At 55.5% G+C, this 13,209-nt stretch overlaps 1 protein-coding gene across 1 annotated transcript in view; it reads right to left on the bottom strand.

Annotated features, from left to right (window-relative positions):
- The window catches only part of GALNT9 (polypeptide N-acetylgalactosaminyltransferase 9), a 58,139-nt gene that overhangs the window by 35,176 nt on the left and 9,754 nt on the right, over positions 1 to 13,209 (bottom strand). Inside the window, exon 2 of the mRNA XM_019631909.1 lies at positions 1,657 to 1,837. Within this exon, the coding sequence (XP_019487454.1) occupies positions 1,657 to 1,837 (181 nt within the window). The remainder of the gene's footprint in view (positions 1 to 1,656; positions 1,838 to 13,209) is intronic.

Consider the following 13,209-nt stretch of genomic DNA (forward strand, 5'->3'; position numbering starts at 1 on the left):
GTGAGAAGACAACTGGGGTTGATCACTTCTGTCAGTTTTCATTTTGGGAGACCGAGGCTCCTTAAAGGGGGAGCCACCTGGCACGTGAGGGAAAGAGGGGGTGTCTGGAAGCTCACAGGGAAAGCCAGAGGCGCCCCCGCTGCTCACCGAGCGCCAGGCCCAGCCCGACATGGAAGGAAGGCACTCCTGAGGGCGTGAGAGCGGGCAGTGACACGCTGGACAAACCAGGTGGAGCCCTGTGGCTTTAAGAAGCACAAGTCCAATGTAAATTTGCTTCAACAAAAACTTTTAAAAACACACGTGTGTGTGCACGTATGCTTGAGAGCCTTTTCACTTGTCATCCACGAGACCAGCTTCAGGAGCAGCGGGACCCCGGAGCTTGTCTTGTGGCACTGGAGCCAGTTCCTGCCCACCTCCCAGGGCTGCCATACCAACTGGGCTTTTCCTTGGGTTCCACAGAGGGCTCTGGAGCACCAAGCTATCCTCTCCTGATGATAAGATGGTGCAGCTCCCCAGGTTCCCATCCTGGCAGTTTGATTTTGGGGGAAAAGGTAAATTTACACACACACACACACACACACACACACACACACACACACACACACTGGCTGCAGGCAATTCCAAGATCCAGTCTGATTGGGCTGGCCTAGACCATGTGACAGCCCTGAGCCAATCACTGTGGCTGGTGGACCACAAGCTCAGAGTGGCTTAGCCCTGGGTCACATGATCTGCCCTGCAGCTGGGATGGGCAGTTTCCTTGGCTTCCCAGGGAGACAGGAGCTACTGCCCCAAATGGGGAAAAGCAGATTTCAGGGAGGCAAACAATAGGCACCCCCAGTTGTACAGGGAGCATGAATGAGCCTCCCCCGCTGGGACGCCAACAGTGCAGGTCCCTGCTCCCCAGGCCCAGCACTTACCACCTGTCACCGACTCAGTGCAGCAACCTTGGCCACGTGGCTGCCCAGTCCAGGCCCAAACCCAGCTGGAGCCAGGAAGAGGGGGCTGGAGGTGCCTTCTCAGCAAGGTTCCCACACACAGGCCCCACCATAAGCAGCCTGCTGAGCCTCATTAAAGCCATGACGTCCACTTAATACGGCATTTTGTTCAAGTCGCATTCCCACCAAGGTACCTCGTGAGCTTTCAAACAGTATGCAATGATTGGGAACAAAGACGCAGTCCTGAGTGACCACAGGGAAAGGCCACCGAGGGATCTGAGTTTCTGATTGGTCAACTCCTGTGGCTTCGGGGACGGCGGGTGGGACAGGGGTTTGCCGGCCCTGACAAAATAGCAAATGCCTTTTTCCAAGTCTCCACCTGCCCCTGTAGTAACTGGACCAGAAGCAAATAGGACAAACCCACTCAGCAGAGCCTGATGTTTCAAGCGAGTGTCATTTGTGTCACTTGTGTTGTTTGCGTTCGTGGCGGCACCCTGAACGTCAGCAGCAGTGCAGCCCGCTTTCTCAGACCCACAAACATCTCTGTGAACAGGGACCAAGTCCCCTCCGTGCCCTGAGGACGCCCATGGCTGGCCGGGAGCAGAGGAACCCGGGAGGGCTCCCCACACCCAGGGCACCCGTGCCACCCCCTCTGTGAATGCCTGTGTCACGGCTGGCTCGGGGGCTGCTGCAGGACCCTCCGGGAGGGGTCGCTACTCACTTTTTGGGCCTGTAGTCGGGGATGGTCCTGTCCAGCGAGATGCGGTTGCTGAGCTGTGCGTTGTAGCCGTATTCTTCATACTTGCCCTCCGCCTCCTGGCTGTCGTCCCGCAGCGTGGCTGCCATGCCACCCTGGCCCAGGCCCCCCGGCCCCTCCACCAGACCCATGGGCTTGGCGAGGCCTGGCGGGGAGGAGGAAAAAGGGAGGTCAGCCAGGTCCCAGGATGTAGCCGTCCTTCCCCACGTCCCCTCCCGGCCTCGCCCGCACAGCCCTCTCTCTCAGGCCCACTCAGCAAGTTCCTCACACTTGGCAGGTTCCAGCTGCAGGATGTGGCAGGACAGGCAGAACCACAGAGCCGGTAAAAAGATCTGTGCTTGGAGGGGAGGGGTGACAGGTGGAGCACAGAGGACGTTTAGGGCAGAGGAACGACTCTGTGTGGCACCATAGTGACAGATACGCGTCATTACACATTTGTCTAACCCACAGGACATGCAGCACCAAGCGCGACCCCTGTGTCGGCTGCGGGCTTCAGGTGTCGATGCTATAGATCCACCTGTTATTAATAACCCAGGACACCGCATGTGTGGGAGGGACCTCTTTGTAATCTCCACTTAGTCTTTCTATGAGCCTAGAACTGCTCTAAAAAATAAGGTCTGTTATTTTTTTTTTAATATAAACTAAATAAAAATCAACAAAAAATGTGAGCGGAGGACTCACTGCCCTCAATGTTGTCAGTAATTATCATTCCAACTAATTGCACCTGAGCACAAAGGCACATACATGGCTTTGGGGTAAGAGGAGAGACCCGTAGGTGTCCCCAACAACCTGCGCGGGTCTCAGGAAAGGCTTGTTGAACAAGATGCCTCATCCTATGTGGTCCTGTCTACAAGGCTCGACAGCGGACAAAGCTAACCTGGGGCTCGGGGCAGCAGGTGACCTCCAGCGTGGGTGACGTTGGCTGGAAACGAGCCCTCAGACTTCTGGGGTGACTTCTGGACTGTGTGGGGGGGACCTGAGAGGGCCAGGCTGGGGGTGTTCTGGAATGTTCTAGGTGGTCACTTGTGTCTGGAGAGGAACACCACTCGGTGACATTGTTCCCAGAGGGAACCGGGGACCAGGGCAGTGCACACCAGGCAAGGACACCCTCCTTGCTGTCTGGGATGGACGACTCTTAGACCCTTTTCTGCACGTTTGCACAGGAATTTTATGTCAGCCGGAGACAATTTCCCTGGGCTTCAGTCCATTGTCACCACCGCCTACACTTTGGCCCCCGCTCTCGCCTCCCAGATTTTTCTTAGCTCTGTTATTATTTTTAGTTATTCTGGTGGTTGCCTTTGTGACCTTAAGAGGCATACTTGCAGCTCTATTTCTGGAAGTATCGACTTTAGCCGGGTGTCTAATGACTCCCTACCAGGTGAGAGGAGAAATGAGCGATTCCCGGGAGTTACTGTCACTGTTCAGCGGGAATAATGTTTCATTTATATATATTATTTCAGTTCCACATAAATCCCTAAACTTATCTGAATAAGCTTAGAGCTCGGCTACACTGGGCTTTATTAACAATGCATACTGGGGGCCAGCCAAGTGGCGTGTTGGTTAAGAGCTGGCTTGGGATGCCAGAGGGCCCTGGTTCGGATCCCACATATGAGGGCCAGTGACACCGCCCTCCACAGCTAAGATGCTGAACAACAGCTCAACCTGGATCTGGGCTGCCGTGAGTTGCCCGGCGACGGCAGGTGGGTTGCCATGGGCTACCGTGTGTAGCCAGCAGCCAGCGTGAGCGGCCAGCAGCCACTGTGAGCAGCCGTCCAGAAGCCGGCGACTGATCTGCCTCACCAGGGAAGAGCACAATGATGGTGCCAACTTGGACCAGTGAAGCAACGTCCTCCACAACTAGACTGAAGAACAAAACGACAGCAACTTGTCTGTTCCCCTTCCCCCAATTCCCCAGCACTGTTCCCATCCCCCCAATTCCCCAATAAAAATCTTTAAAAAAAATGCATATTGGGCCCTTAAAATTTGTTAGGAAGGTACATCTCATGCTAAGTGTTCTCACCACAATGAAAGTAACAATAAAAACATAAAATTTTGAATTGCAAAAATAACAAAAGAAACACATTAGCAATCCCTCTGCATCTACGGCCTAGCTATGCCATCACATCGTCCAAGGCCATTTTGCTCTGACTGCGACTCACCCTTCCACAAGCCTTGGCTATAGTATCCTAACACGAGACCTGAGGCCACACTGGCCACGTGGTGATCACATAACTATGACGCGCTGTGGAGCCAGCGTCACTGGACCTCAGAGACCATGGCGGGTTTCTCTCACCAACTAAAGCCCTGCCACGTAGTGAAGAATTTTCAAATGTCAAGGCCACATTGCTTGCTTTTCCTGACACTGTATTCCCCAAAGTAGGCATATTTGGGTTTGCCTAAGGTTTGGCTCTTTGATTTTCTGTGTAGCTTTCCAGGGTGGACACACGGGGACAGCTGTGTTTAGGCAGCATGTGCCTTTAGCCACAGGAACCCCCTGATACCACTGCAGGCAGGTGCTACAATGGACCCACTTTGCAGATGAGGCAGCTGAGGCACGCAAAGGTCAGCTGCCAGGCTCTCAGTCACATGGTTTGCAGGCGCCAGGGCCAGCATGTGTTCGCCAGCACTGTGGCAGCGGGGACCAGCTATACCGCCTTCCGCTGCCTCCGTGAGCTCGGGGCTTCCTCATCACAGGGTGTGTGGAGCAGGGCCCGGCTTCCTCTCAGGGACAATGGCACAGCAGGGCTGGCACTAGAGTGGAGCTGGGTGCAAACTCTAAGGAGGCGCCCACTCTTGGGGTCCTCGGGGTCCTCGGGTGGGCGGTCTGCACCTCCCTGAGCCCACCCATGTCCTCACTCCTCACGTGTCATTTTCCTAGTCGCCATCCTGGATTTCCCCTGACGCAGACCCTGGGTTGGTTCCATGTTCTGTGAATCCCACGTCATTGTAAGTCCCCAACTTCCTTTTCCATTGGCTGAAGCCCGTTCTCAGGGACATTTCAGAAGGGCCGTGTGCAAAGTAAACTTTCTGAGCCCTAAGATGTCTGGAAATGGCTTTCCTGTTTGACTTTTATATCTGACTGGTAGTTGTGCTGGCCGGAGCTTCTGGGCTGCGCCCTGGTGCCCTTCTGGCCCCACGGCTGTGGCACCTGTAAGAGGCTGTGGGATTAAGGGTCCACGGGTCTGCGAGGGTCCCTGATCGTCCCCATGACAGTCCTCTGAGCGGAACAGACCTGTAACGGCGCCGCCGATTAAAAGCCCCCGGATCTGACTTCCCTTTTCATTAAAGGCACACACCTCACTTCCCTGCCGGTCCTGGGACTCTCACCTTTCCCCCTTTTCTCGTACCCACAGCGTTGGCTCCTGTCTTGTTTCGCAAGGAATTCCTTCTAAAGGGGCAGGGCTGCTGCATCCCCCTGGAAACGAGGCAAACGGAGGCAGGAGGGCCCTGTGAAGGCTAACGAGGGCCCCGCCACCCTTGCAGGGCCAGAGTCGGATGGGACCTGCGTGTGGACTCTGTCCCACCGCCCACACTCCTGACTGCACGAGCAGACCGTGAGACGGGGGAAGGGGTGCCAACGTCATCGTGCCTGCCCTGCCTCTGCCCTTGGGGACTGTGCGCCAGGGCCCCTGACAGACAGGGCAGCCAGCTCTGCAGACTGTGTGGGCTGAACCGCCCTGATCCCCAACATGCGAGTGCCACCTTAGTTGGGAATAGGGTCTCTGTGGGTGTGACTAGTTACTGTGAGGCATCCTGAATTGGGGAGGGTCCTAACCCAGTGACTGGTGTCCCTATAAGGAGAGGGAATTTTGGATACAAACTCAGAGGAGAAGGCCATGTGACCATAAAGGCAGAGACTGGAGCAATGTGGCCACAAGCCAGGGAACTCTGGGGCCACCAGAAGCTGGAAGGGCCCTCCCCCGGAGCCTCTGGAGTGAGCGTGCCCCTGGGACGTCGTCTCAGGCTTCTGGCTGCAGAACCAGGGAGAGTGAATGTCTGTTGTTTCAGCCATTGTTTTGGGGTGCTTTGTTAGGGTGCCCCAGGAATCAAACATGCAGGCCCAGTGTGCATACTGCCCACTTGGACGTGACCTGCAGCGAGCGATTCTGAGAATGGGACATGCCGGCGGGCACACGAAGCTGTCCTCCGCAGAGCGGACATGGTCACACAGAGACACCATCTTCCTGTTTGAAATCTCGCACTTCCTCCTCATTCCATCCTTGAATAAGATGTGATTTTGAGAACAATGGGACATTTGCATGCATTAGCTCAGCCTCTGAAATGTCTGTCTGATAACTTGTCCTACAAACACACAGAAGGCAGCAAGCATTCTCCCCCGTTATCCTGGGGCGCATGGCGGGCTCGGGTGGCCATGACAGCAGGCATTTACTACTGCTGACCGGTGACTGGGGCCTGCGCTGGACGTTGCACAGACACCCTGTTCACGCCCGTGGGTGCCCCAGCCACCCCGTCTCACAGAGGAGACCACTGAGGCTCACCGTGGGCATAGCCCAGACCTTTGACCACATACTCCGAACATCAAAACATCTCACAGAAGCTTATCGAGGGGCCAGTGAAGGTCCCCAACTTTTCACTTTGATCTGCAAGGGTATCGATGAAGCGTTCACTGGCTCTTAGTGCCACCAGCCCCCGGAAGGAAATGACTGCTCTCCCACGACGGGGAGAGGCACCCTCGCCAGGCAAGCACCTCTGGATACACCTGGCTTCATGTGGGACGGGCTACATTATGCACTCATGTTGCCCCGGGCAGGTAAAGGGGTCCCGTCAACAGCTGCCCCAGCGCCAGCCCTGACTCCCCAGGTGGGGTTAGAGGTAGGGGTGGGGGGGGGGCAAACCTCCACAGCCGGCACATCACAAGGACTGACAGGTGATGGGAGGAAGGAGACTGGCCATGTCACGGCCTACAGACTGAATACAAGCCCTGGTTTGGGGGCATCTGGAAGACCCCCATTCACGCCAGGGAGGGGCCTCTCATCTCTCAGTAAAACGAGCTGCCAGCTGGTGTTCAGGGGCCTCCCTCAGCCCGGCAGGACTGCTGCAATGACCGCCAGCCGGCTTCTGGGTCACTGCCCCCACCTGCTCTGCATCACCCTGGACGCGGCGCTGACCTCGGAGAGGGGGCGGGGCCACCAAGCACTGCGCTCAACTCTTACTGTAGAGGGTCTGCATTTTGCTTTTTGCTCCCACTTAAAATTGTTCAAAGTGTCTCCTGTTTATAATATATGACCCAGTAGTGATTATAATTAATATTATAAAATATAATAAAATAAAATTATAAAATCATCTTTTAAGCCACCACATAATAGTCTACCAAACAGATACATAAACATTCGTTTAGCAGTTCCTATTTGCTCGTTTTTATGGATCTTGGTGCCAAATTACTTCACAGAAGGTTTAGATTAAGTTTACACGCTGCCAGCAATATATGCCTGTACTTCTTTAATTAGAAAGTGCATTTGCTCTGATTGAAAAGGTCATAAATGCTTATTGTAGGAAATTCTGAAAACACACACGCACACGCGCGCACACACACACACAAAATACACGTACACACACGTGTATGCACACGCACTCACACGGGGTCACCCAGGGCCCCACTCCACAGGGAGAATCAATATCGGTATTTTAGTGCTCCATGTTATTTTTATATGATTTCATACAATGGTTTCAACCAAGTTCAACAAATTCATACGCAGTGTACACAAGCCTGCATTCTGTTATCACCACATCCCCAGCATTTTCCTATGTCACTAAAAATTCTGCACAAGCATAGCTTTTCACAGCTGCAAACATAAACTCTCACCTGGGCTGTGCCACTTATCCCCTTATCCACCCATCAAAAATGTCTGGGCATCTGGGATGTCTCCTAAGTGCAGGGGCTTGGGCACCCAGGGGACCAGGCACAGTGTCGACCCCAAGGGTCTCACATTCCGGCAGGAGACAGTCCCACCAGCAGCAAACACAGGTCAGTGGCTGGGGTCAGCGATGCGCATGGGGATCGTGGGAATGACCCCTGGGCCCCCAACCCCACACATTCGGGGTGGGGGGAAGGACGCCACTTCCTAAAGCTTCCAGGGGACCTCGCTTTCAGTCTGCAGGAAATGGGGGCCCACTGGAGGGGCAGGCACAGTAACCATCGGGGGAGGGGGTTTGGGGGTCCTGAGAATGGAGCCCAGGGGGTTGTGCTGATCTGATGGTCTGGAGGTGGCACCCAGGTGGGGGAGGAGGAGGGCTCCCTGGGGCAAGGTGGCCTGTGGAATCGATGACTTGGTACCTCCCTTCCTGGCCCAGGTGGGTGCCCTACTCAGGTGTGAACCACCCTGGCCCAGGTGGGCAGAAGCTGGGCCAGCCAAGGCAGAGCAAAGCCTGGACAAGCTGGGCCTACCACAGACCCTGGCAGGTGGGTGGGTGGCTCCCCATGGGTTCAGGTCACTTGGGGGTTGGGTGGAGGAGGCACAGGTAGGTCTCAGGATGTGTGGGGGGAATAGATTGTCCAGATCAGGGTGGAAAGAAAGTCTTGGAGGGCACAGGCACGTCTCCAGAGCCACTTCCAAACCGAAAGACCCACCGTGCACATCGGGGACCCCTTCTTCCAGAACATGCTCTGCTCCCACGCTCTTGCTCAGAGCCCAAGGTGACACCTGCAGTGAAATGTGTTTGGTTTCAGAGGCAGCCATGTGACTTTGGAGAGCAAAGCAACTTCCATTAAAGAACCAGGCGGAAGCGGGGTCCCTCTAGACCCAAATTCATCATCATTGTCCTAATTGGATGAGATTGGGCACTTATGTGAAAGGGCGGCTGATGCCCAGAGCAAGTCTGCGATCATTTGAAGTTCCTCTGGCATGACCTGAGGGAGCACACTTTCTTAATTACAAGAGATAATTGGGAAGACATCGCTGCGAGGAGAAGGCTGCGCAGAGTGGGTGTGAGGCGCTGTTCACGCTGGTGTCTGACATGGGGTCTGGGTGAGAGCTGGGATGAGCGGTCTGGACCCTGTTTCCCAGACATTTTCTCTCGATTACCTTGAGGAAAACGACAGCAAAAGGTCCAGATAAATCGAGACTGTCACTGGCAACTGGGAGGGCACGGTAGGGAGTGGTGGGGACTGTGGCTCACGAGCTCCCCCGCAGGAGTGGCTCCAGGCTCACATCCACCATATCAGCCATGCACGCATGTGCTGGGGAAAAAGCCTGACAGTAACAGGCAGATCGGTGCCCACGTTAGCCAGGGTCGGCGCGGCAGGCTGAGCAGGGCTCCCAAACACGTCAGGTTCTAGTTCCTGAAATCGCGGACACGTTGTCTTAAACAGGAAAAGAGACTTTGCGGGTGAGATTAAGGACCCTGAGATGAGGAGAGCACGCTGGGTTACCCAGGAGGGCCCCAAATGCCACCCCAGATGTCCTTAAAACAGAGGGTGGGGGACAGGTGACACAGACGGTGGAGAAGGCCGTGCCACACGGAGGCAGAGATGGGAGTGACCGGGCCACAAGGGGAGGAAGGAACAGCCAAGCCCCCAGAAGCTGTTGGTTGTTTGTTTTTGCCTTTCAGCTACAGTCCTTCCCCCTTTCTCTTGCCTCGACCTGGGACGCAGTGCCAGGAGGTGGAATGCCACACGGCAGGAGGGGCGGGGCTCCTGAGGATGGCTACCAGCCATCTGGATGTCATGTTCCACGAGAAAAGCAAACCACAGTGCAGTCAGGCCACGCTAGTCAGGGTTTCGTAAGGGACCCTGACTCCTCTCCCAGAGAAGGAAGGCGGTGAGCATAAGAAACAAGAGGAAAAGCAGGCTGCCCAGCAAGGCCCCCAGAAGGACATGTGGCCATCCCGGGCCGGAGCCCTCCAGGGAAGCAGACATAGCTGCCAGCTCCTCAGGGGCTCGTCAGGCTGCCTCTGTCCCCGCAGAGTCCCCTACACTTGGCCAAGCCACTCCTTGGAGCACAGGACACCTGGGACATGTGGGCGGCTGAGATCTCTCAACTTGGAAGGAAGTGCGGCTTTCAAGCTCCCAGTTTCTCTTTGAGTCACTGATTCCCATCTGTCACTGCGACTTAAGCCAAAATTCTGAGAAAGGAAACAGCCCAAATGGAGAGGCTGCCGGTCACAAGATAATCCGAGAGGAAGAGGCAGAAGGAAGGCGTCTTTGGGAAGGGGGGTTCTGTCATCACCTGCAAAGTCAGGCAGCCCCTGAGATACAGCCTGGCCACGCTTCAGTGTCAGGACACCTCTGGGGACTCACGGCCTCCGACCGCCCAGAGAAGGGAACTCAGTATCAGCTACGGTCCCCGTGAGGGCCGGCCAGGCTAGTGGGACCAACCACCATCCTGGAAACCATAAAGAATGTTAGATTTGAAACAGTAATAACATCAATTTCTACAAAGCAATAAATATCTGACAAGATGGCAAGAAATTACTAGACCAAAATGAAGAAAAATGGGAATCCAGGAGATGAGTGAGTCTGTGATTTGCTTTTTTTCCCCGGGGGCGGGGAGGGAGGTTCTAAATGCTACAAATACGATATTTCAAAGAGGGTGCAAAGGGGACGACGTCGGAAGGCCAACTGGACAACTGGACCCCCGTGTGGGGCATGCAGCCTTGGCCTTGGCACAGCCTGGGTAACTCTTGAGCCTTGATTGGGGGTGGGGGGGGCCCCCCAGGGGCCTGAAGGAGCAGATACAGATCCTGGCCCCCAGGCCTCCAAGGATGCCACAAATCCAAGTTCCCTGATGATGACCAGCAGACGGTCACACGTACCAGGGACGGACGAGACCAACAGACAGAGACAGATTTCAGACGGGGTGCTGCCAGAGCCGGTGGGCACTCACGCTGCCCTCGGATCAAAGAGGCCATCAATGTCCTACTCCTGATGCCACCCAGCAAAGAAGGACTCTACGGTTTGCAGCAGGAAAATCGCTTGTCACCTGCTGTCCCTCCGTGGGCCTGTGACCTTGGCAGTCAACGCTGCAGTGTGTGGGTGGGGGGGAGGGGTGGCAACGGCGGCGGGCAGAGCGTCCCGCCAGCTCCCGGCTCCTCTCTCTCTTCACCCTATAAAAATTTAGGCCAATTTAACGTGCATGGCTATTAATTTTGATGATTACAAAGTGGAGATAAAATGAAAGCGTCGGCTTTCTCGGCCTTTGTAGATAATCCTTCTCTCCCAGCTCCGGCTTCACCCACTCTCCAAATACAACAGCTAATTTCATTACAGACAGGTCTTTTAAGATCCCCTGGGGACCCAAACTAATAACATATTGTCAATAGCGGAAAGACTGACTACCCTTCTGAAACTATGAAGTCATGAATATTTTGCAGGACATGGCAATACCTGTAAAATATATTCTCACTGAGACTAATATAGTGTTTGATAAATCTTCACACATAATACTTTTGTCCAACTAATATGAATATTTATGGGGCCAAAGCACGGAAATAAGGGATGGCTGGAAATAGCTGGCAGAATGGACTTCCTGGCCTTTCCTGCCACTTTGTAAAGTGTGTGAAGGGCGTAGAATGTCACACGGCCTGCTCCTCGCAGTATTAAGTGCCAATCCGCCCCAGGTCAGAGCCCCGTTATTGCAGGGGAGTGGAGATGAGGACACCGGGGTGTCCTGTCACCTCAGCGGCCACCTGGCTCTGAAGAAGCCAGCCTGAGAAGGTCAGAGCAGTCAGGCCCCGAACACCCTGTATCCAACCCAGCCTCCTGGAGTTCAGCTCTCTGCGCAGACCCTGAGCACAGAATTTCATGGAAAGTGCTTGTTCTGAGGGTCACAGACAGGAGGGGAACTAGGACCCCACACTCTGAAGACAGGAGTGGGGACGCAGGCTCAGCCTAAAGAAGGGGAGAGTCTGGGTGGCCCAGAGAGTGGGCTGGCTCTGTCCTGGAGCCCCTGTTTGCTGGTCGCCCAAGGCAGGCACTGCCCTGCCTCGCTCACGCAGAGCCCAGAACCCAGTTCACAGCAGGCACTCAGCAAGTGCAAAGTGAGTGGGAAGGAAGGAAGGAAGGAAGGAAAGAAGGAAGGAAGGAAGGAAGGAAGGAAGGAAGAACTGAGGGCTTCCAAAGTGAAGGAGACAGAAATGAAGCTGCAGGTGCTGCCCCCAGAGCTCCGTCCAGGAGACAGTGACCTTCCAGGCAAGGAAGTGGACAAGCCCAGGAGTACGTGCTGGCCTTGAAAATGCAGAGTGCCCCCCCCGCCGTGTGGGCCCCCCAATGCAGTCAGCTTGGCCACATAACAAATACCACCGACCACTGGGGGCAGGGCTTAAACAGCAGACGTTACTCCCCACGGTTCTGGAGGCTGCGGGTCCGGATCAAGGAACAATTCGTCTCCGGCTTGCACACGGCTGCCCGCGCTCTCTGTGTCCTCACCTGGTCTGTCCTCAGTGTGTGCACACAGAGTACGTGACCCCTCTGTTCATCCATGCCAGGGCACTGATCCCATCCTGGGGGCCCCCTCACAACGTTATCTAAGTCTAATCACCTCCCAGAGCCCCATTGGGGCTGGGTTCCAACACAGGAATTTTGGTGGAAGGTGGGGAACATGACATTCAGTCCCTGTTCACTTTCTGTAAATCAAGTATGAATTGGATGAAACCATCCCCCTGCCCCAACTCCCAACGTCCGTGAAGGCCTGGGGTCAGCTTCAGGCTTCGTCCAGTGGAGCTGGGCTGGGAGGTCCGGTGGGCCGTGGGTCAGCAGATGTGAGAACGGCTTTTCAAAATCAGCTAGGCTATGCTTACTGAGCGAGCGAACACCACAGCCAGGCCTCGCTCCAGGGCCCTCCCACATGTCCCCTCCCGCAGCCTCACGGGAAAACCAGGAGACACCTACTACGATCCACCTACAGGTGAGGAAGCTGACGGCAAGGGCCTCAGCGACCTGCGCCCGGAACCCAGGTGGCTGGCCCTGCACCCCCTCTTAACCCTGTGCCCCCTCTTACCCCTGCGCCCCCTGCTCCGTGCTCCAGCACGCAAAATACTAACAGGCGTTTTCCACAATCTGCTCAAAACAGTGTGAAACCAGTCCCCCGTGAGCCCAGGCGTGCGTGTTATTTTCTTCCTCTGAAATAAAATTGAAGCTCACTGGGTTTCGCACGGGGCTGCACACAGAGCTGATGTGACAGAACTATCCTGTTAAAAATAAAAATAGTCCTTTTCTGCTGTAAGAGGCAGGAGCTGTGCTCTCAGCCAGGCTCCGGGGGAGGCCGTCCAGGGCAGGGAGCCTGGAGCCCACGTGCCTGGGTCCCATCCCCCCACCTCACCCCCACCTCCACTCCCAGCACCCCACCCCACCCCCCGCCATCGCCCCACCGCACAGGGCCCTAGACTCCTCCTGGGGGCAGCCATCAGGTGGGTGTGAAACAGCCTCAGAAGGAGTTCCAACCAACAGCATGAGCTCTCCCTGGGGCAGGGAGCACCCTCTGTCCTGGGTCTCGCTGTGGAGACTAGAGGTGGGGAGCAGGGCAGCCCTCACCCCGAGAACGAGAACGTTCTCCAAGGTGC

The sequence above is a fragment of the Hipposideros armiger genome, unplaced genomic scaffold (genome assembly GCF_001890085.2).
Source record: "Hipposideros armiger isolate ML-2016 unplaced genomic scaffold, ASM189008v1 scaffold_1055, whole genome shotgun sequence".
Taxonomy (NCBI): Eukaryota; Metazoa; Chordata; class Mammalia; order Chiroptera; family Hipposideridae; genus Hipposideros; species Hipposideros armiger.